Source organism: Trachemys scripta, chromosome 2, assembly GCF_013100865.1.
Source record: "Trachemys scripta elegans isolate TJP31775 chromosome 2, CAS_Tse_1.0, whole genome shotgun sequence".
NCBI classification, from domain to species: domain Eukaryota; kingdom Metazoa; phylum Chordata; order Testudines; family Emydidae; genus Trachemys; species Trachemys scripta.
In genome coordinates, this window is record NC_048299.1 from 50,236,470 (window position 1) to 50,261,103 (window position 24,634).

General features: G+C 37.9%; 1 protein-coding gene across 1 annotated transcript in view; it reads left to right on the top strand.

The window, feature by feature from the left end:
* PHF14 (PHD finger protein 14) overlaps nucleotides 1–24,634 on the top strand; it is a gene marked incomplete in the record, with an annotated part of 270,722 nt that overhangs the window by 230,636 nt on the left and 15,452 nt on the right. Inside the window, 1 exon segment of the mRNA XM_034760532.1 lies at nucleotides 2,085–2,198. Within this exon segment, the coding sequence (XP_034616423.1) occupies nucleotides 2,085–2,198 (114 nt within the window).

Below are 24,634 nucleotides of genomic sequence, written 5' to 3' on the forward strand. Positions count from 1 at the left end.
TTATGAATGACTTGCCTCCAACAATTTCAAGGCCATTCAATATGCAGATTACATCTACTTTGCTTCATGTGAGAGAGAGATTTCAAAAAGTTTGAGGACATCCTAAATCAGAATATGGCAGCAATCAGTAGCTAATGCAAGAAGTGGAGACGTAAGCCCAGTGGGTCAAATACAATGTTGCCATGCTTCCATCTCAACCATGCCACGACATCGAGAACTCAATATCTTCTTGAATGGAGAATGACAGACACATGACCCAAAGCCATTATATGTAGGAGTAATTCACCTACAAGGACCATCTCACCAAGGTCGATCAGAAGATTACATGCAGAAATGGCCTCTTAAATAAGCATGGGGTCTCGACTGAGGAAAGATGCAAACACTGTGTAACTCAGTGCTAGATCACTGCTTAGTTGGAGAGTGCTGTGCTCCTATGTGGTTAAATTCCCCACAGTTATTTGATGTACAGTTGAATAAAACAATGAGAATAACAGGACCTATGGCACCAAAAAAAGTTTCACTGGCTACCAGTCCTCTCTAATATCCTGCCTCCTAACATCAAGGGTTATATTGCAGCAAAGAAACTCCTTGACAAAATCCAGGAAATGCCACAACTTCCACTTTTCAAATATATATAGGAAATGCCTTGCCACTGACTCATCAGTGGAAGACCTATCTAGACTACGATACCAACCATAGCTATGGCAGATGCTGCCAAACAGAATGGGAACAAGCTGCTCAGTCTGTAAAAATCTCCTTCCTCATCATTCAGCCTCATAAGAGACTGCCTGGCTTCAAACTGTCATGCTACTCTGATGCAGGCTTAACTGTTTCATATGCTGGTGAGGTGTGTGGCAAATGACCACACCCAGGGACTCGAGAACAACCCTTTGTAGCTGTAGTTGAGGATCCTGCACATCTATTAAATGACTGCTCATCTCATGCTGGTCTATCCAGACTTCACACTGCTGATCCTGAGACTGTTGAGTGGATAAAACATGTGATACCTACCCAAGTCCTTTTGACATTTTTCCTTTTTGTACTTTAATATCTGTTTTATCTTCCTACTTTATATTTTATATTTTCAGCATCTTTCTGTGTTTATTGTATCACTTGTGCATTTGCTAATAATACTGTCTTGTTAAAGCATCTGATGGACAGATTCAGTTAGAACTTTGCACAGTTTTATGTTCTACATCAGCATTCAATGAGCCACAAAACAGATTTGCATGGGGTTTGGATGACATGGACTATACAGTAGGTGAAATGTTTATTGAATCTAGTGCTAGATTTGGGAACATTCATTAAAAACAAAAGGAAAAATGAAATGGACCAGATTCTCTTTTCAGTTACACCTATCTAACCCTATTGGGCCAAATTCAAACTTAATACAAGTGAACCACAGCTCCCATGGAATTTTTGGATCAACCTCAGTAGTGACATAAAGCGTGGGACAAATTCTGCCATTAATGGTATTATTGATTTGTCAAAACACATATGGTTATTAGTGTACTCGTGTCTGTTTTCTCTAATGCTTAAATAGGTGTAATTAAGCTTTAAATAATACAAGCAACTAGGATGCAAGTGACAAATTCTCTGCTTCACTGGTAGGTCGAAGTACTAGTCAGATTGTGTTTGAAGACTTAAGAGGTAATTATTAAGTATTCCTTAAGTGCCTTGTTTTTCAGTTCTTGTTCTGACTTGCTCCCAGCTGATTGCAGAATCATGCCTCTACTCATTCGAGTCGGAAGAAAATTATTTTTTCCTTTCCACATGAAAGGAAAGTGAGGGCAGGAGAGAAGATAATACTAATACTAATATAGAACTGTATATTTTCAAATATGTACAAACATTTACTAATTCTTACAATACCCTTATGTAAGGTATATAATACTCCCATTTTATAGATGGAAAAAACTGAGACAGAAGTTAAATGACTTGCCCAGGTTAGAAGGTTTTTAGGACTTAGGAGTTTCTGGCTTCCATGCCTGTGTTCAGACCACAGTACCTCTAAAAAGTCTCTCTTTTGTGGAGTACCACTTCAATACACTTCTGAGGGGTCTATTTGTCTCTGTTGCCCTCAGGACTCCGAACCGTCAAATGAAGTGGTCTCAGAGGCCCCAGGTAATGTGGTACCCTCTACCTCAAGAAGCAGCTCTGAAGAGCTGGTAGCGGTGGCACAGAAACATCCAGAAGAGGTAGGACATTCTGTGTCTATTTTATTCCTAAATTTATGTTGGGTATATAGGTTTACTGCAATTTTTCATGCCTGGTCTTAACTTTACTTATAGCAAAGCCTTTGTTAAAGCTAGAGGTCAGGCTGGCCCTTCCTCAGTGTGTCCCTGGCACCTAAGGCCTGCTGCAATGCCTAGGGCCTCAACCAATGCTGTCCATTAGCTAAGCCCATTCTATCTACTGTTAACTGAGACTCTCATAATGAATGACTGAGCTTTCCAGAAATACTTGAAAATATTTTGTTCATTCCTTATTTTTCATGCATTCATGGCAGCAAGAATTCCTTCAAACCCTGGGGAAGTCAGAAGAAATGGACTCTGGTTATTAGAGGATTTTTGTTTATGTAAAGCTATTGCCAAACTTCTCAGAAGTAAACTTGGCTAGGTTACGTTGGCCATGATCTGAAGGGAACTTCCCCCTCACTTGTAAGGAAAGGAATCTTGACAATAAATTGACTATCTGTTTTAGCCCTCATTAAGAACACCTTGCTGGCACCACATACTGTGTGCATGGTCTATTCATATGGCCAGGCTCCCCACTGCTATGATAAAGCCTTGGTCCTCAGTCCCTGAAGTCAGCTCAGCAGTAGCTCCCACTTGGATAGCAAATCCTCCCTACCTATTGAATGCCATTATTTGATTTTCCCTAGGAAAGAATGTACAGTAGATAGAGTTCTTAAAAGGTTCTTTGATTATGTGGCTGACAACTTGGCATTTCTGTTCTCTCTTTCTATGTGCTTTTTATGGCATGACAAATTATAGAAATGTTGGTAAAATGTTACAAAAGACAGCAGTTGAGTGATCCCTCAGCACCTCTAAAAGGACAGCATCAAAGTCCACACTGCAGGTGCCAACTTGTGACTGAACTCCATAATGTGGCCCAAGACTCATTCTGTCTCTGAACCTACATCATAGGTACCCTTCCATAACAGGGGAGGTAGGCTTTCTGTAAAATTCAAAATCCTGACCCTCTCCTATACTGGGAAACATCTTTTTAGGGAATGACTGTTTCCAATTTCAAAATGTCTTATTGAAATAGGGGTACCGCCTCAGCCCATGAGGAGAAGCCTTAATTTTCTACTTCCCCAGAGCCCCTAAGAGTTTTAGATATTCCTTTCCTTACTATAAACCCGTCAGGAAACATTATCAAATGATGTCAAGTATCAGAGGGGTAGCCGTGTTAGTCTGGATCTGTAAAAGCAGCAAAGAGTCCTGTGGTACCTTATAGACTAACAGACGTATTGGAGCATGAGCTTTTGTGGGTGCATGATGCATCCGATGAAGTGGGTATTCACCCACGAAAGCTCATGCTCCAATACGTCTGTTAGTCCATAAGGTGCCACAGGACTCTTTGCTGCTATTATCAAATGAAGTGGTCATTATATTGAAACCAGTCCTCCTCCTTTCTGTGTTCTTCTGGCTACAGTCCTCCTCATAAAGAAAGACGGAATTTTTGCTGTTCAATATCAATGGAAATATGGTTCCTCTAATGTTGGGCCCTTTCTTTAGTCTCCTGGTGCTATTTTTAGAACTATTTTAATATCTTCTGGAACATCCTGCTCTCCCTGATAGTCTTGTCACTATGTCCAGCAAAAAAGAACAGAGTCCTTTACCACAGGACATTCAGTGATTATTACCATTCTGTCTTAAGTGAGATCACCAGTTTACCCCATTTATTTTGTGGCAATGCCATTATTTTTAGATCTTGAAATGATGGTCAGTTTATCCCACCTAAGTGGTCCCACCCCCAGATCTCAGGACAATATAATACAGATTATTACTAATAATTATATATAATGCTCTGAATAGCAGAGAATAGCTTGGTATTAATATTCATAAATTCTGGCTCCTAATTTCTGGCTTTGCCAATTTACTCCAGTGATTGGCACTAATTCTGGCACAGTTTCTGGATGTTTCTCTGGCACTTACCTCCAATGGAGAGGTCAAGATTAAGAGTACATGTCATGAGATTAGCGGTGGATGGGAGGGGAAAGATGGGTTTCAGAGAAAGGAGTGAATGATGACTGAGAGAGGAAGAGGAAAAAAGAAAAAGAAGGGGAATATTAATTTTGTCCTTGAAAAAGTCTGAAATTCTGGGGAGGGGGACCCTAGCGAGTTCAAAGAGAGGGATGGAAGACAGAGAAATGATGTTAAGGCTTTAGGACTAATTGAGGATGATATTGTTTAGCCAGCTGAACAAGGGAAGGACAAACATATAGGCAGCCTGTGAGGGAATGAGACTGTCTTCAAAGATGCTCACTATAGCATAAGCAAGACTAGAGAGAGGTGAGACAGGGAGAGAGTTAGGGTTGAGTTTACAGGGGACTTTGAGTGGTAGAGGAGAAGAACAATGGTATCTTGTCTAATTCAAAGCCCACACCAGGACATAATTGGTATAAGTTGTACATTGGTAACTCATCGTGAATGCAAATTAATGTGACTTACACATGGAAGGCCTTGTTTCTAACTGGAAACATATCTGAGAAGCACTGCTTTATCTTACACCTTCATTAACAATCCTTTCAGTTGACTTTTCTCACTACAACACTGTCAATGTGTAAATTACACCAGCTAATACTGAGAGTGACATATACCATTTTATCAAGGATAATATATACCATAATTTGTGTCCCATCTGAACGTGGCCCGTGAAGTGCTGATAGGAAGACAGTTAGGTAAAAAAACATGTAATCACCCAAAGAGATGGAAATAGGAGAGGGAAATAGAGAAGTCAGAATGTTTAATAGACTGAAGGTTTCAAAAGTATGGCATTAACAGGAGCTGGGGGAGAGCAAGTGAGAAATAATGAAGATGGTGATCAAAAAGAGGGGTGTCAGAATTGAGGGAGGCAGGAGGAAAATAGGTTTCAGAGTAGCAGCCGTATTACTCTGTATCCGCAAAAAGAAGAGGAGTACTTGTGGCACCTTAGAGACGAACAAATTTATTAGAGCATGAGCTTTCGTGGACTACAGCCCACTTCTTCAGATGCATATAGAGTGGAACTGTATATAGAACTGCATATAGAAGTGGGCTGTAGTCCACGAAAGCTTATGCTCTAATAAATTTGTTTTATTACTTAGTATTATTTAGTACTCCTGTTCTTTTTGCGGATACAGACTAATATGGCTGCTACTCTGAAACCTGTCATTATGCAAGGCACTGCATTTAGCCGTATGGGGTGGAAATCCATCAACTTGTTCCACTCTATATGCATCTGAAGAAGTGGGCTGTAGTCCACGAAAGCTTATGCTCTAATACATTTGTTAGTCTCTAAGGTGCCACAAGGAGGAAAATAGTTCATGGTGAATACAAATGGTGAAACATCCCAGCCTAAAAGTTACAGATTAGTTTCTATAAACTAGAATTTTCATCTGCCAGTGATGTGTCTTTGTCTCAGATACACCAATCTGAATCCAATATTCTTGGGAATTATCTGTAATTTATTGCCAATTCTAATATTTGTTCGTAGTGTGTGTGTCTTCAGTTGCACTATCAGAGTAGTTTTTGTGAGGATGTTATTTTGTTGGTTTTGTTTTTGTTAACAGAACTCACAGCAAAATTCCTAGCTTCCCTTTCTCTCTGATCGTTATTATACTCATGTCTTTGTGATAGTGACCATGTCCACATATATGTTTCCAGTGCATAGATAATAAAGAGCTCTGAACCTTATTTAGGGCTTGGGACAGTACTACAACACAAATAATCATAAACAGTTAATAACGTCTTTCCAGTTTGGTGCTTTTGCCTGTTATTTGTATGACATGAGGGACTAAGGCAGTTACTGTAGATTAGAGTACATGGGATGCAGAAACATTGTAGTTAAAAAAAATTGCTTTACAGTATCATGCATTAAGTTAGAAGGATATATTGTTTCTGTAGTTTCAACACTTATGCACTTCTGAATAAAATAATCTAAAATTTGTAGTTAGTTTATAATACTGTTGTACTCACAATATCCATATCACTCACAAAATCCATACTAAACACAAGGAAGTTTTCTGCTTTATTATAGTGAAGAGCTGCTGGAGTTAAGGTTATATAGGGGGGAGGGATAGCTCAGTGGTTTGAGCATTGGCCTGCTAAACCCAGGGTTGTGAGTTCAATCCTTGAGGGGGCCACTTGGGAATCTGGGGCAAAATCAGTACTTGGTCCTGCTAGTGAAGGCAGGGGGCTGGACTCGATGACCTTTCAAGGTCCCTTCCAGTTCTAGGAGATGGGATATCTCCATTATTTTATTATATTTTTATTTTTTATTTTATAACAGTTTCCATTATAACACCAGGCTTTCTTTTCACTCACCTGTAACTTGCTGAATATGCTCATGCTTATTCTCGGTATGACAGCTTTCTTTTTTCTTTTAAGGTTGGAGCAATTATAGTTCAGCTGCTTTTATGTGAGGAAAGTGGGGAAATGGCACTTTTCTGATTTTATATATAGTGATTGGCCTACAGTCCACACGGCTGATGAGGTTTAAAGGATGAAATATGGGATAGAAATGGTCCTTTTTGAGGAGTAGTGCCTTTCATTGTTTTGAGGAAAACCAATTTGGATTCAACAGATCCTGCAAGCTGATTTGCATGGGTAGTAGACCTTTGCACCCATGTCGAGCCGAGTTGACTTCAGCAGGATTTTATGCGGGCAGATCCAGCTGCCGAATTAGGTCATATTTTTATAATTCATGTAGTAAGCATGCACAGTAGAATTTTTTACTAAACCCACAAAATGCACACCTTAGGATGGCTACATTATGCATGCAAGTATGCCTAACCTAGCTGCCCACTAAATTCAATAGTCCACTGAATTATACCAAACTGACTGGAGCAGGGCTATTTTCCAAATGTTTAACAGAAATACAGGCCAAAATATACTTTTCTCATAAAAAAGAATTCTTGCATCCTGATTTTGAATAGTCCTTGAGCTGATACACCTGACATTTTAAAGTTTGGTTGACGTGGAAATAACCCTTCCCTAGTCTTAGCCCAGAAGAAATTGGTTTTGATTTCACTGTCTTGAGTTTGAAAATCAGGTTTTGCTCAGTAGATTTTTGGCAAAACTCATTAGGAGTGATGGCAGTAGTTGCATGGTTTAGCTAAATTTACTTCAAAGTAAATTGGCTACTCACTTACGGCTGAGGTATTTAGGTAATGTTTGATTATGTTCTGTTGTTTGAGAAAAAGTATGTGATAGTGTAATTAAAGACAATACTTCAATGTGTAAACAAGAGGGGAAGAATTTATGTGTGCAACCCTAACTTCAGCATTGCTTAATCATCATTCTCCTAGAGAATTGGGAATAATATTTGCTTTCCATAAAATTGTATTCTGGTGTGTGTTATCTTTCATGGAGTTCTTGCAATGATGGTGCTTAATACAGGAATTTTATCAACCTAATCACTTCAAACTTCACTTGGTACACTCTGTTTTTAATAAGCTGCTGAATAAGAAGAAAAGTCTGTCTTTGTCTGTTGGTTCCTTTAAACCCAGGGCCCAGAAAAATCACATTAAAATATCTCATTCTTGAATTGAAAGTAAAATAGAAACAAATGAGGTATGTTTAATAGCTTCTTTTGACAATCCTGAAGCAAATCAGTTTATCACATTGTACTAGTGTGGGCCCAGAGGCTTACAGAGCTCTTCTTCCTGCATGTATGTGTTAGGAAAGCAATACCGATTCAGATAAAATGCCATGCTAGGCTTTTCCTTTTATTCAACTACCAGAATATTATGAAGCAACAGAGGGTCCTGTGGCACCTTTAAGACTAACAGAAGTATTGGGAGCATAAGCTTTCGTGGGTAAGAACCTCACTTCTTCAGATGCAAGAATGCGTTCTTACCCACGAAAGCTTATGCTCCCAATACTTCTGTTAGTCTTAAAGGTGCCACAGGACCCTCTAACATGGCTACCCCCTGATACTTGACAGAATATTATGAGTTCATGGCATTTAGCTCTGATGCAAAAAGTATGTTTTTGAGCCTCTAGGTAAAATGTAGAATGATGATATTGTAGCATGCAAGCATGCATATAGCCTTTGTATCTGATTTGCTATCTTACTGCAGTGCTAAAACTACCAAAACTGTACAAAGCCTCAAGATACTGAGCTAAGAAAAGATGAAAATACATGCCCATTAATCTGTTTCTGAACTATTAGGCATTCATTGCTCACGGCATATCTGGATAGAGTATAGCCTTTTTCCATCAGTAATTCACTGCTGTAGTATAGTGCTCTATTTTATGGGGAAAGATGTGTTTTGTACTTAAGTCAACTGCTATTACTCATAAGTACTCTACAGGTAGTTTTAAAGGACTATGGATGTTGGCAAGAGTCTTGCCAGCCATTAAAATAATTCCATTTATCTTCTAAAGGCTAGAGGAGACTTCTACATTATTTCAAATATGAGCAAAGGGAATGTCCCTTATTTTTATGACCACAAATGGCAGCTGACATTTTCTTTTGTTTTTCCACTACTCTCCACCTCTTGATCTTTAAATAAAACATTGTTTTCCAAGTCCCATTGCCTCTTGGAGCTTCAGTAGATTCTAAAGCTTGCATTAAAAGAGCTTTCAAAAAAATCAAACCTGTCAACTTAATCAGCAGAGCCTAATATCCAATCTTATTTTATTGTATAGGCTTTTTGCCTTTAAACAAAGTGAAATGTGACTTGTTTATATTCACATTGAATTAAAAGGAATGCTATGGCAAAATGTGTAGCAATACTTTTCTGATACTTTCTCCATCCTCTAACCTCAGTAATACCAGAAAGACACTAAATAACTGTATTATTTTGATAAATATCTGTCATATGCAGGTCAGAAAATAATTCGAAGGCCACCAGAATAAACAATGGGAAGGGGCAAAAATAATTCATGCACACAAGGACATGCAAGAAAATGTTAAGCAGCATACGCAGTATAGTACCTTGACTCTTGCCCTTGTAAATAGACCAGATGCTTTCATTTTTTTTCTTACTTCAAAGATAGTGCAATATTTTCCTTCTGTTCCCTGCAGCTGTCAACTTAAACACCTGTAAGAGAAGAATTATAGTAGACTGTTGTTGATATTTCAACTATAAATATTTTGTTGTCTCTTAGATGAAGTTAATTGGAAACAAAATAGAGTTTTCCACATAGCATGGCTTGGACTACCTATTTACCCTTGTACACTTCAGTTTTGTTGTTCTTTTTATATAAAGTGTTATCCTACTCTGAAGAGTGACTGAGAGGTTACCTGGTGATTGTGATTGAGCCTCTCCGTATTAAATTTGTTCAGTTAACAAATAGAGATGATTCCTTCTTAAACTGCCAACCCAGTAAACTCAACCTGGGATCTGAAAGTCAAGTGAGGTTCTTTCCTTCTTAGTTTTCATCACTAGTATAAAACTTCTGCAGGCCAGATTGTGTCCTTAGTTATATCTGTGTAAATACATTATTTTCTGATTACATCCTTAGCCACACTTATACAAATTCACTCCTGTGCAGAGGACCTGTACAAAACCTGTGAACCACTTGTATTGAATTTCAGAGTGTCTGTTGTATGTGGCACAGCAAGAACAGTGATTTGTAGCAGCATAGAATTTAGAGGTGGAAAAGATATATTAGATTATCCAGGTCATCTCCTGGATAATGCAGGCTTGTTCTCTGCAGTACTTTTTCTAGGATTTTATCTAGTTTAGTTTTAAAAGATTTAAGTGATGGCACTTCTGCCACTTCCCTTTGGAGTCTTTTCCTCAGCTTATATACTTCTGGCCAAATCATGCCCCATTGAACACTGCTGTTATCTTTTTTCTTTCTCTTCTTTGATGGCTAATGTATTTTAAAATTGTAACAAATTACCACACTGTGATTGCTGTGCACTTAAACTATTTTCCTGAGTTTATACAAAAGTCAGATACATTCTAACGAGGTCTAACCTGAAGCTTAGTTGTCAGTTATCTGTGGTCTGGCTATTCAGGTGAGGGTGCAGGCTGCTACCAACAGGCCTGTGTTCCAAACTAATGCCGAGGTTATTTATCCAGATTACCTGGTATTCAAAAGGTGAAAATAAGTCTTGTGTCCTATTTCTTTATGATAGCTGTTTGTGGTAATCTAATGACTTGGTTTCCTATTAATACTTTTCCATTTTCATAACAGAGGAAATTAACAATATATTATATTTGATATCTGTTTACTTGGGTTCTTGATTATTTTAAGAAGAAATGTTATCAATAAAAAGGAGAAAGTGTTGCCTTTTGCATGATGAAGTGATTGCTTCTGTCAGAATAAACAGGAATGCACAGTGGCTTGGCACATACACCTCTGAAAATTACTTAAGGCTTAAGCATTTGATTTTACTGTTTGGCTTATTTTAAATACTGTTCTTCAGTTTCTTATTTTTTGTCTCGTCAAATGGTAATGTTTTATGTAAACTCTTAAATAACAAAAACATTAAGGTCACAAGGTGGTTGGAGAAATGTTGCCATATAATGTTGCTTTTTAAGTTAATTTATTATGTAGGTTTAAGCTATAAATGGCCTTACAGAATTATAAAACTAGGCCTCTTGAAAGAACATTATTACTTTAAAAAATGAATTATTCCTGTTGAAAATTTTCACAAATCCAAGACATTTGTCTTTATTTAACCTTTTCACAGTCTATGCCCTTCTTTAAAATACACTCAGTCCTATTTCGTCTGTTACTTGGAAGGTATTTAATACATGACTTGGCATCATTTGCATTATACAAGAAGATTAACTTTACAAGCTCGGCTATTAATCTGAGTAGCTCTACATATTGACCTATGAAAGAACATAATTAAGTTAGCTTAATTAAGTTAATTAATTGTCACACTCTGATGAACTTATATTGAGAGGAAATTAAAGGCAAATAGAAATCAGCATTCACTGGTTTGAAATCATATTTTAAAACATTTTACAAAGATACATTATATTTAGATGACGAAAGTATCTATTGTGTAATAACCGAAGTACATGCAATTAAAAAATGTTAAAAGCTAAGAATCCCTGGAGTATTTAGACTCACTTCCCAAAGCAGACAAAAATAGATCTTGAAAAATTAGTGCTAGAAGTTCAGAAAATAAGTTATTTTGCTATACTCAATTCTATTTAGAAATTAATTCTATCATCTATATATTGACTACACTGAGAAGGATACCATATAAACTAGACAACAAGTGTCCAGCCTGATTCCAGATTTATTTTGGTTGGGGAGAGGGAGAGAGAAAGAGGGTAAGCAGAACTCAAACTCAAAAGTACAACGGTACATGTCAGAACAGGAACATTTTTCTAATGCTTTAGAGGGAGGAAGAAGCAGGCTCCTAGTGTGTACCCCCTTAACTGCATGTCTGTAAAGAGAAATAGCTGCAGGTGCACTTGAAGGGAATATAAAAGTTTGTAGCGGAAATTCAGTGTAAACATTCTACATGAGGAACATTTAAAAGCACATTCCATCAATCTTTGTACATATTTGGATGTACATTGGTGTCTCTTCAGAGAGCTTTCTATTCTAGAAGAAAAAATGGAGAAAGATATAAATGAATGCCACATATTTATTGAGATTCATTCTGTGAGATTAATTGTTTTCACCAATTTTAATTAATTTGTGTATGTGTAATTAATATTTTTATTTTATATGCTTGTTGTGTATAAGCAGCATGTGTGAAGTCCTCAAAGGAGCCAGGATTTCATCCTGTATGTCTATTGTTAAAATCATAATTTTTACCCAAGTAAAGCAAATATTTTCCTGGAGGTTTTTGGTTGCCAGTAGTTCTAGATAATATTGAGGTGTCATATAGCTGTATTCATTACACTATGCAAATATGGCATCATTGAAAATCAATGAAATTACAATCTGAAACCAAATTCATTTTAGAAATTAGTTATGCACCACTTTTATATGCAGAATATGCCTATGAATAAGTAGAGAATTCACTCCTTCAAAGTAGAAAAATACTTTTCTGTTCCTGAATACTACTATTTCTGTTTCACTTGCAAGTTCAACCTGATGTATTCTGAAAACTAGGGGGAGTCAAAAGAAACCCAGTTATGCCTGACTCAGAGAATCAGACTTATCATATACTAGTTAATAAGACTCAATTTTATTCCCTTTCTCCCCCTTTAGACTATTATCCACAAAAGCTTTATATTGTAACACACTTTGATTTAAAATAAAAATGCTATTATGCTTTGTTTGCTGGCCCTTTTAAACAGATCTAGAATGCTTGGCTTCTAGTAATATTTCAACAAGAAAGCACTGTTTTATTTTTAGATTAAACCCCTTTAAAAAATCACAAGAAATAAGACAAGGGTTTTCTGCAAAAGGAAGAGAATGGGAAATGAAATAGAAAATTAGAACTATTTAAACTCTTGAGTTGGAAAATGGCAGCAACATCTATACTTTGGGGGTAGATTCTCAACTACTATAAATTGTCATAACTACCTTGATTTCAGTGGAGCTATGACAGTTTACACCAGCTGAGAATCTGCCCCTGGATGTTTCAAGACTATTGTCACCATTGTCATTAGCAATTTCCACTCCTATGTGAAGTATATACTTGAAATTGACTCCAGGCAGAAATTGTATTTGGTTCCTGCCTTCTAAAACAAATGTATACCTTATTAGTCTAGCTTTTAAAAGAGTTTTGTTATTTCCCCCATTATCTGGCATATTTGAATGAAAAGGTAAGCAATTAAATTATTTGTTCATAGTATCACAATGTGGCATTATATGGTATGAACAAATCCATGATCCTTTTTATAGGCGAAGTATAATCTCAATATATTTTTATTTTTAATATCACAGGTTGAAAATATAATTTGAATGCCTTTAAATCATTACAGGTGTCAAACAATGAAACTCAAGCATTATTGAAAGTTTCAATGTCATCTTTAAGTTACTGGAGATAAGAAGAGGTTAGTCTGTAGTCATTAATAATGTAGGTTATATAGATTTCCCTCCCTTCCCCCCCTCGTCAGTTGTTCAGGGTTATCTTGAAACTGCAACATTGTCCCAATACTACCACAGTGCAGATAATCAACAGAAAACATGCATTTTAAAATACTGTAACTTTCAAGGAGAGTGTTCAACAAACAGTGAATGGTCTATAATATACCACAACATTGTAACAGACTAGAATCACTGATATCTGTAAGTTTTGTTATGTTTTGTTTTAATAACTGTATTTTCTTGTGCTTATCTTTTTGATATTCAAAAAATATTGTAATTGTAAATGTAAATTGTAATTTAGCCTCAAAATTATATTTTCTGGGGACTCTCAGATCCATTTCCACATATTTCCGCTCTCCCTCCTCCTCTCGCTCTTATAATCCACTTTAGGTACTAATCCTTTTTTTAAGTGAACACTTTATTTTAAGAGGGTTTTTTTTAAGTTATTACTCAACTGTTTAGTCTCTCAAAATTTCCTCTCCCCCGGTAATGCTAATGAATTACATGTTTTTAATTTTATTTGGAAATTTAGAACATCATCATAACTGAGTACAAGAAGACTTAGAAGGAATATGGTGAACAGTAATATTTTCAAATAAATTAGTTACCAAATATTCAATCCTGAGCTCCTTATTCAAACAAAACCTTTGCTGAAATCAGTCAAAACCACCACACCGTACTATGGATAATGGACTGCATGGAAAACGTTGTATCCATGCCAAACTGAGGCTGTGCTTTGGGATCAAGGCTAAATTGGAGCTAAGATTCAGAGTAGATGGTGCTCTGTTCTTGCAAACTGTCCTTCTGAGATTGCTACTATCCCCATTGGAATCTTGTCAGACTAGCTGTGCACTCAGAATTCTCCCATCCTTATGCTGAAATGGTTTCCAAGTATATTTAAACCTCAGCTGGAAAATGGACCTCTTTCAACTTTGAATTTAACCAAAACTATGGAGATAGGTTCAAATCCAGGTCCTCTCTTCAAAAATTGAATGCATTTAGGTAATGGATTCTAATTTTAGTCCAGATCTAGATTTGATTTATAGATATGACTATTTAAAAATTGTACATTGAGCATGCGCCACAGAAAATTTCCTTTAGTCTGCAGGTGCTAATACAGAGCTTGCCTTTGTGACACTTGGTTCCTGTCCCCTTGGTGCTGTGCCTCTGTAAATATCAAGGGTAATCTCATTTTATAAACCTGTTACTACTATTTATAGTTTGTTATACATTCATAGATAATAAGACCAGAAGGGACCACTGTGATCATTTAGTCTGACTTCCTGAATAATACAGGCCATAGGACTTCCCTCATTTAATTCTTCTTTGAACAAAAGTATGTCTTTATAGAAAAACGTTCAATATTTATTTAAAATATTTCAGTGATGGAGAATCTATCACAATCCTTCAGTGGTTAATTACCCTCACTGATAATAATTAGTTCCTTATTTCTAATCTGAAGTTGTCTAGTTTCAACTTCGAGCCATTCAGTTTTGTAACAGCTTTGTCTGCTAGATTGAAGATCCTCCTATTATCACATTTCTCTTCCCCATGTAGGTACTTATAGACTGTGATCATGTCACTCTTTAACCTTCTCTTTGATGAGCTAAATAGATTGAGTCTCCTTGAGTCTGTCACTATAAGCCATGTTTTCCAGTGCTCTGTTCATTCTTGTGGCTCTTCTCTGAGCCATCTACAATTTTTCAACATTGTCAACAATTTTTCCATTGAACTATGGACACCAGTCTTTTACTTTATTGTACTTTCCTGTCAGCCCTGTTTAATATCTGTAGGCTTAGGAGAAAGGCGTGCAAAGGCTGGGGATTGAAAGCTTTCCCTGATGGATTGAGGAATTTAAGATACCAATCTCTGCAAAATTTAGATTTTGTTAAAAAAAAAAAATGTTTCCTTGTGGTTGTAGGGAGAGAGCCTGCCAAATGGGAACATAGCGTAAACTGATACTTGTTGTCCCAGAACTTGTAGACCAGGGGTCGGCAACCTATGGCACGTGTGCCAAAGGCGGCACGCGAGCTGATTTTCAGTGGCACTCTGCTGCCGGCCTGGGGTTCCGGCCGCCAGCCCCGCTCAGCCTACAGCCGGCCTGGATAGACGGAACCCTGGGTCGATAGTGGGCTGAGCAGAGCCGGCGGTGGGGACACCCACTGGCAGGGGCCAGCAGACGGAACCCCACACCAGCAGTGGGCTGAGCGGTTCAGCCCACTGCCAGCCTGGGGTCCTGGCTGCTTGCCCCACTCAGCCTGTTGCCGGCCTGGATGGACAAAACCCCGGGCCAGCAGCAGGCTGAGCTGGGTCGGTGGTGGGAACCCCAGCTGCCAGGGGCCTGCGGACGGAACCCCACTGCCAGTCTGGGGTTCTGTCCACCAGCCCCTGTAAATGTAAAACGTATTACTGGCATGCAAAACCTTAAATTGCAATGAATAAATGAAGACTTGGCACACCACTTCTGAAAGGTTGCCGACCCCTATTGTAGACAATCTCAGAGTCTCTACTGTTTGTATTGTAGCCAGGTAGCAACAGAGTGAAAATACCCACACAGAAAAGCATTGGCAATGGCATTGAGTTATTCACAGGAGAAAAACGTGTAAAAAAAATTGCTGACAGAACTATGGAATACTGGAGACCTCCTCTTACACGCATACTTCCTTGCCCCCACCACCAAACCCTCCTTCCACCAATGAGAACTAGGGGGGCTCTGAGACAGAGGCATAGTTCCTGGTGGAGTTCCTATCTATTCCCCGAGCATCTAAGCATACATCTACACTGCATTTCAAAACCATGGCAGCAAGTCCCTGATCCTGGGTCTGCAGTCTCAGGGTCGAGCTACGGTGTTAAAAACAGCTCTGTAGACATTCAGACTCAGGTTCTGAAGCCCTTAACCTCCTCTCAGAGCCAGAGCTTGAGCTGCAGCCCAAACTCAAATGTCTACACAACGTATCTGTAGACCCTGGCTTTGAGATTCACTGCCACGGTTTTTCAAACAGACTGTAGACATACCGTAAGAAGCTCCTAAGTAGGTAAAAGCGATCATAAGCAATTTGGGGAAGGAGTCTATCTTCCTTTGTGTTTGTACAGTGTGGACCCCAGCTGGGCTGGATCTTTGAACACTATTGTAAAACAAATCTTTAATAACCTAAAGGTCATGTGAACTTAAAATGCTTTCACATTCTGGCTAGCTAAAGATGGAACCCCTCCATTCCCATGCAGCGTTGGTTGCAGAAGAAAACCGAGTACAAAAATCCCTCATGAGAACTGTAGGATCAAGGCCTTTTTTTTTTTCTGTTCTCATACACACACATACCTTTTTTACTATTCTGTTAAAACATATACAAAAAGCTAGCATACTAATGTTAAGGTTGAGATTTCAACCACTCAGAAGCCAGGAAATTTCAAAAAGTAACGTTCCAGTGACATATTCCATATACATAGTGTTTTCTGTTTCTTTATCTGTTAAATTTAATCATTAATGAATTATAGTTTGTATTTTTATTGTATAATATGAAATATGGCAAATTTGCAAGGTATTCCAATTAATATTGCCAGACAGCCTTAACTTTGGAATTTCCACATTGTTTTTGATTAATCTCAACATTGTGTTAATATTAATTTGTTTTCTTTTAATTTAAAACATCATTTTGATTTGAAAGATTGTGTGAAAGATGTGAAAGATTGATTCTTCAGTAAGTCATGAAGTTCTTACTGCATTAATTATCAACTATATTACAATATATTTTCCACATGGTAAACTTATAAATGCTACTAGACCTGTGGATTTAAATTTTTATTTTTAATTTCATTATTTGTATTATGATTGAACCTAGATTTCACAATCGTGGTCAAGTTCTGTATACACTCACACACAACAAAAAGACAATTCGTGCCTCAGAGAGCTAATGATCAGATTTGTGTATTCAACAAACTTAATACTTTTTTTTGAAATTTGCATTACTCCTTCTTGCTGCGTGTTTTATAACTAGGTAGCTATAATGGCTTCTGCTTATTTCATGGAGGGAAGGAAATTGATGTGATTTTTTTTTTCCATAGTAGGTAACTTTTTTCCCCTCCTATCTTTCTCCTGTAGAAAAATTAACTATAGTAAAACTTATACCTAAATGAGAGAAATACACACATGCGCAAATTCTGGAAAGTTTGGCTGAGATGATGCTCTGGAATCTGTAATGGTCACTGTAAATATTTGGATGTTGTATAATAGTACATTAGAAATAAAAACATCATTAGGGAAGGTGAATAAATCACTTGCTGAAACAAATGGGTTCCATGTCTAATTAACCAGTGAATTTAAACCTAGAAAAGTATGTAAAAGTTAAATAAGTAGAAGATTGTTTAAATAAACCTTTTCCAGTGTTAAAGTTCCTCCTTAACAGACAACATTGCTGTCAAATCATGGCAAAAGTCTGCATCAAGCAGTTCTATCCTCCGTATGGTTGAAATAAATATCATCAGAAATTATTGGGTTTAAACACATAACATCCCAGTGTGATCAAATTACTTCCTTTTTATTTACTCAATAACCTTAGGTATCCTCAAATTAAAAACTGGCAAATGTTTCATGCCCTTTGCTGTTCTAACATTGACACATATAACAACTATTCATCATCCCCTAATGGATCATTTTTATCAGAGTCCTGTGTCTCTTCTGTATATATGGAATAAATATTTATGTTTTCTCATTTTTCTGAACTAGAAGATACAGATAGAATAGGTTTGAAGTGTCAGCTATAATTCATTGCCAGCAAAGAAAGGCCTTATACTGATACTCTGTGGCAGGGAAAAAAAACCCTATCTAAATCATTTCAGCAGCAAGCTTATAACCAAGATAACATCAGTATTTTCCTTCTTGAAAATATATCTACCATAAATTAAAAGTGGTGTTCAGTATTTTATTAAAATGTATGTGACAATTTTAACCCCCTCTTCATCAGAAGCCTGTGTATGATTAAGAAAACCCTGTAGTGTTTAAAAGGAAGGACAAGTGAAAGTTAAAATGAGTTGCAGTGGGTTTCCTACTCATTCTGTAAAAATTGTAACTAAAAAACAAACCAAAAACTGAATTAACAGAATAAAAACAGCCAAGTATGATATTTAAAAGGGATTTGAGTGCATATGTTTAGCATATTTCAAGTGAAAGGTTTGTATTACACTTTGATATACTATATATGTTTATACAAGTTTGCAAGAGTATTGAAATGTATGCTTTTAAATACATTTGAAGCCTTTTTATTGACTTAGGCCCACATTTTTAAAGGTACTTAGGAATTGCCATGCTCAGGTTTGCAAAATCTAACTGATTTAAGAGTCTAAATCTTACTTTGCTGCACCTCTAATAGGTGCAGCAGGGAATCTTACCCCAAGACTGCACACCTTTATTGGTGTAAGTAGTCCTTACATGAATGGTCATTTTAAATCAACAGGGGCAAGGTTTTCCAGGATTGAGATCTTAGTGTGCATTTAAGCAATTGTCCTGGTTTTTTTTTACATTTATTTATTTATATTGACTTTAATAGCACTGATTGATTTATTAATATCATCACATTGATATTCATAGACATTTTTAGTTGCAGTGCAGTTTTAACGATATTTTGGTAATTATACTTTTTTTAAAGAGTGATTTGAATGTATTGTGCCCCTGGATCTATTAATAAAGAGTTGTTGGTTAGGGCAATGGCTCAACCTTTCCAGACTGCTGTACCCCTTTCAGGGTCCAATTTGTCTTGCGTACCCCAAGTTTCATCTCACCTAAAAACTACTTGCTTACAAAATCAGACATAAACATACAAAAATGTCACAGCACACTATTACTGAAAAATTGCTTACTTTCTCATTTTTACCATATAATTGTACAATAAATCAATTGGAATATAAGTATTGTACTTACTTTTCAGTGTCTAGTATATTGAGCAATATAAACAAGTCATTGTATGAATTTTTAGTTTTTACTGATCTTGCTAGTGCTTTTTATGTAGACTGTTGTAAAACTAGGCAAATATCTAGATGAGTTGATGTGCCCCCTGGAAGACCTCTGCATACCCCCAGGGATACACGTATTCCTGGTTGATAACCACTGGGGTAGGGAACATGAAGTATTTTCTCTTTATTTCTTTTTATTGAAACAGCATTGTCAAGCTGTGTTGGTTTTTGTTTAGGAAGCCTGTTCTGGATTGCTAAATATCTTGCTGATGTTGACAGGGTGTTTAAGATGATTGCTTTTTATGTTTTTGACATTTATTCAGTGTCTTTATAACTCAGAAACCCAAGCAGTATTCTTACTTGTCATTAGTGAGTTTTATGAAATTAACCCTCTGGTATACCAGTTAAGATTTAATTTGCTAACAAGATATCTTAATCAATTTCTAAAGCATCCTACAATAATATTATATTTTAGACTGCTTAGTTATTAGAATGGTAAAACAAGAGGAGGAACATAATCAGAGATACAGCACTGTGTCTCTGTGAGTACATATACACTGCAAAAATAAAAAACCCATGGCAGTGAGTCTCAGAGGCCATGTCATCTGACTTTGGCTCATGCTAAGGAGCTAACAATAGCCATGTAGACGTTTCCCACTTGAGCTGGAGCCCAGGCTCTGAGACCCTCCTCCCTCGCTGGGTTTCAGAGCTCGGGCACCAGCCCAAGTGGGAATGTACACACAGCTATTTTTAGCACAAATGTGAGTCAGTTGACCCAGGCTCTGAGATGCGCTGCTATGGGTTTTTTTTGTTTTTTGTGTTTGTTTTTAGATGTGACCTCAGACTCTTAAGTACTGATGACTGATACAAGTCTATCCAGTTGAGGAGTGCACTTGAAGCACATAATGGCTATGGGAGTCCTGTGAAAGAACAGAAAGAACAAACCTGCTGGAGCAAAGAGAAATAAAGATTCTCATATTTAGGCTGCAGATACAAGGGGGCATTTTCTTTTCGGCTCAGACAGCATGACCATGATGGCATGCCTAAACAGCTAAGGAAGGACCAGAAACTTGAAGATCTACTTCAAATGCAGATACTGTTTTGGGTATGGAGTCATCGCTCATCCTTTTGGGAGTGTCAGTAAACGAGAAAGCAGGTTGTCTAAATAGTTGTTCAATAAATAACTCAGAATGGGTTCTAATCCATTAGGTAGCCTCCGTGGTAACAGAAATTCAGCCACCTAGAAATCTGCCTGCTCACCACACAAAGAAACTTTTAAGACAAGTCTTTACTTCACAAAGAAGACTGTTCATCTGATCCTGAAACAGATACCTTTGCCCAGAAGGGGCTGGACCTTCTGCTAATTCTACCCTTGCTTTCTGCTTAGAGGGATGGCAGTTCAAAAGATGAGAAGAGATAAGACTCACATAATATTTTTTCTCTCATACTACTGACTAATAAAACTGTTTTTCTTAGACCTAGTGGGACTATCCTGAGAATACCCCCTACCCCAGACAAAAAGGCTAGGTCTCCTCTTCTCTATATAGGCCCACATGCATCTGACTGCCTGGGTTTTGAAAGACAACTCCTAATTAGAATGTGTTCTCCATGAGAGCAGCCAACAACTCATTAGTAGATGAGTCCTGAAGATGACACTCAACCTTCAAGTTTAGGTTACCTGGGCAAGATTCTAAAACAGGTATGAAGCTAGAAGCCCTATCTTGTAATTCATAAATGAAACAATTGGAATTGGGATTCAAGTCCTGGACAATCTAGGCCACACTTTGTCCTTTAACAGTGTGTTGTATGTGCCCTAGTTCATGAATCACTGGATGACCATGCACACATTTCATTGTTACTCAGTATTCAGACTTTCCACATTGTCAGTAGCATTACAATATCTTCCCCATATGGAATTTACCCCTCATCCTACAGTCCCTCAGAAGGACTCCTTTCAAACCCCAAACATCCATTCCTTCTCTACTTGTCAATCAAGACCTTTGTACTGGTTGATGAAACAAAAGTAAGTTTCAGAGTTGGTGGTGCTACCAGTGCAAGAACCCTAATATATCTCTCATAACAGCAAAATGGTTTCTTAAGCCCTAAAATTCTTCCTGACCAAAGTGAATTCCACTTCCAAGAAAGTAGTCATCCTTGTACTGTCCAAATCTTTTAATACTTAAAGGGAAACGTATAGCATAATCTGGACAGGTTCATGGTAGTCCAAATGTAACTCAACCACATAGAATCAATTGGAAAAATAGCTTATTATATCATTTCATCTGAAGTGTTCAAGTCAGGGGCTCCAAGTCATCTTTGGTTAGGTAAATAAAGTGTAGTGTTGAACATATAATAAACCAGGGAATAAAAACTTACACCACAAAATCTATTGCAAGATCCACGACAGAACAGGCCTCTGCTACAACAGAAGAAATATGTAAGAAGAAATTCCTTTTGAATCATTTTTCAGGAGAATGAGGGCATAGGTGATTTTATAGCTATGGGAGCACTCTTTCATGCTCTTCCTGCTTTTAATCTAAGGCTCCCAAGACAAGGCTTCCAGAGAGAGTTAGAGGAAGCCTCTCTTCCTTCCCCGACCCCAAGAGGCAAGACCCGGGTAGGGCCTGGGCAAAGAACTTTAGCCCAGGGAGGATGAAGGACTGCATGTTATCTGGTTTGGGACTTTTTATTACCACAAAAATTGGACCGTGTCATTTTACCAGAGTGCTAGATCACTTCAAATTTTCACATCAGATACTCAGAGAAAATTGTGGAGAAACTGAGGCTCAGCTGTAGCTGACACTGACCAGGTAAGCAATTCCATAGCACTTAGCAAGGGCGCTGAACTGTCTCTGATATCCATGCAGACAAAGCAGTCAAAATATGAAGGCCTGGAGGAAAAATTACCCTCTTTCATAAACAGTTTAAAATGTTTAATAATTACAGTTGTTGCCTACATTATGTGTCCACACTTCAGAATTAACTCAAGTGATCTACTCTCGAGTTAATTCCTTCATGTTAGCCTGTCATGAAGGGGAGAGGCCACACTATAGAGTAACAGTTGAGTGCTGGAGGGTTTCTGTGGTGTCTTGCTGGACACAGTGGTGCACAACGCAATCATATGTGGCTCTCACACTTCTAGGGGAACATCCCATGGTTCGTAGTACTTCAGTAAACTGTGCCACCCTATTAATACTTTTTAATTTTATTGTGGGAGAACTTGTCTGTGCTTTCTGGGGATCCTGGGTGAAAATGGTATGAATGGTACCATATAATGGTAGCTCATTAAATTAAACTACAGCTGGCTTGGCATGCTCCAGATTTCTGTTCGCTGCCTTTGTTCCAGTGGGTGGCAAGGCATGGCTCCAACATGGAGCAATGGCCTTTACCAAACGTTGTAACTAGTGCAACTCTCAATGTGTCAAGAAGAACAAGGTACAAGGCATGAGATGCAGTGGTGAACATTTCTTCAGAAAGCAGCAGCATGTTTTCTTAAGGAGCACACAAACTGCATGCAGAGCCGGAGGATTGGAGAGAGAGAGAGAGACGATGCAATTTTTAATGGGTGATAAATCCCCCTATTGTCACTGGTGGTTCTGGACCAGGCCCAGTGGCACTGAGTGAATTACTTCCTGGATGGGATTTCTAACACAATCCATTTCTATTCATCCTCTTTCAGTATCTCTCTTTACATTTTGGTGTATATTCATGTGGAAATTGGATTAAATGGGACCAAGCATGAAGTCATTTTACCCAGGCAAACTGAGTTTTAGTGCCAAATTTCTTCTGAAAGGCTACAGTGAAGAGATTCCAGGTCTTTCTCCTAACATGCAGAGAACCCATGAGCCTTGGAGTTTAACCTTTCCTTGTACAGTTACTGGAGTTCTTTGAGATGTGTGGTCCCTATCTGTAGTCCACTACCTGTCCTCCTTCCTCTCTTCTTTGGATCTGTATCCTAAAGATTATTCACTATAGAGATGTAACTGGATAAGCGGGTGATCTGTACCGCCCCTTATGTCCTTGCTTTGAGTTTGAGGAGGAGAAGGGCACAGGCGCAGACCAACAGACACTGCTAATGAACAGTTCTCTAGTCTCAGGCCTATGAAGTGCAAGCGCACCTCAAGTAGGATACAGATGGGGCCACACATCTTGAAGAATTGCAGTTTCTGTGCAAGGTAAGTAACTGCTCTTTGCCACTCGAAGTCAGATTACTTCTGCACCTACGTTGCCTTCTAATAGTTCATGGAGCAGTTGTCCAGCTAAAGGAGCTACTAAATGGGAATCAGGCTTCTTGCAACTGGAAATGACTCCTTTGCCTATTTTATAGCTTGTGGTATATTTTATTATATCATAAAACACCTGTTTTCAAATGTTAATTTAGGGGTGGGGGGGATTGATGCTTCAAAATTTAGAGCTGTACAATTTCTTGCAATAACTGCATTCATTGTATCTTTTCTTTTGCTGGGCTGAGGTGGAACAGGTGATTCTCTGCACTGAAAGTTAATGCTTTTAAAGCTTTCTGTACTTTCTGAATATAGCAATACTTATATAAAGCTTTTCATCCATGAAGCTTTTTACGAGAGTAGGTAAGCATTATTATCCATTCTTACCAGATAGGATAACTGAAGCAGTGAGTTTCTCTTTTCCAAAGCCAAAGAGATGATCGGTAGCAGGCCAATATCAAAGCTGAGATCAGAACTCAGAAGTTCCTTCCCCAAATTCTGTGCTCAGACCGCACTCTTTCTGCACACAGTTATTTCAGTTATTTGTTTTAGCCCACTATGGGCTACTGGCACTTTTTTAGATTATAAACCATTATTGTGTCACCTCTTCTCAACTCAGCTAACAGTGCCAACTGCATCTGCCCATTTGTCAGCTTCTCACACTAAAGTTTCCGTGCTCTCCTCCACCCTGTCCTTTATGCATGGAATGTCCTCCTTGATCTGATCCATAAAGCCACTGTCCTTTCCTCCTTCACATCCCTTCTCTGCAACCAGCTCTGCAGTGAATTGACCAGCTGATAATGGATAGGTTGAAGGGCTGTCAGGCATGGTCAGGATTTAGAGTGTATCTATAAAGAGGTATCTAATGTGTATATGTAAAAATGCTTTACTTATTTTGATGCTATCCCATTTCCAACCCATGATATATCACCTGTCTGGGTCCATGAAAAAAAGTTGTTAACAAGATGTGTGTCCCTCATTACCCTCATCGCTTTGCTTTTATGTTATTTCTCCCTTCCCCATCCCACCCCCTCACATAGTGTCTTTTTTCTGATTAGACTGTAATCTTTTCAGGACAAGCCTATCTTTTACGATGTGTTTGCACAATGCCTGATGCAACGGTGGCCTGTCCTCTGGCTCAGGCCTTATGGCAATCGATACAAATCAATATGGACTCCAGATGCTGCAGATCTCCCCCAAAGTTTTCATAATAATCCATTCTAAATTGACACACTGATCAATAATTAAATGTTAGAGGTATATATATGCATTACATGCTCATGAAAAGAGGCA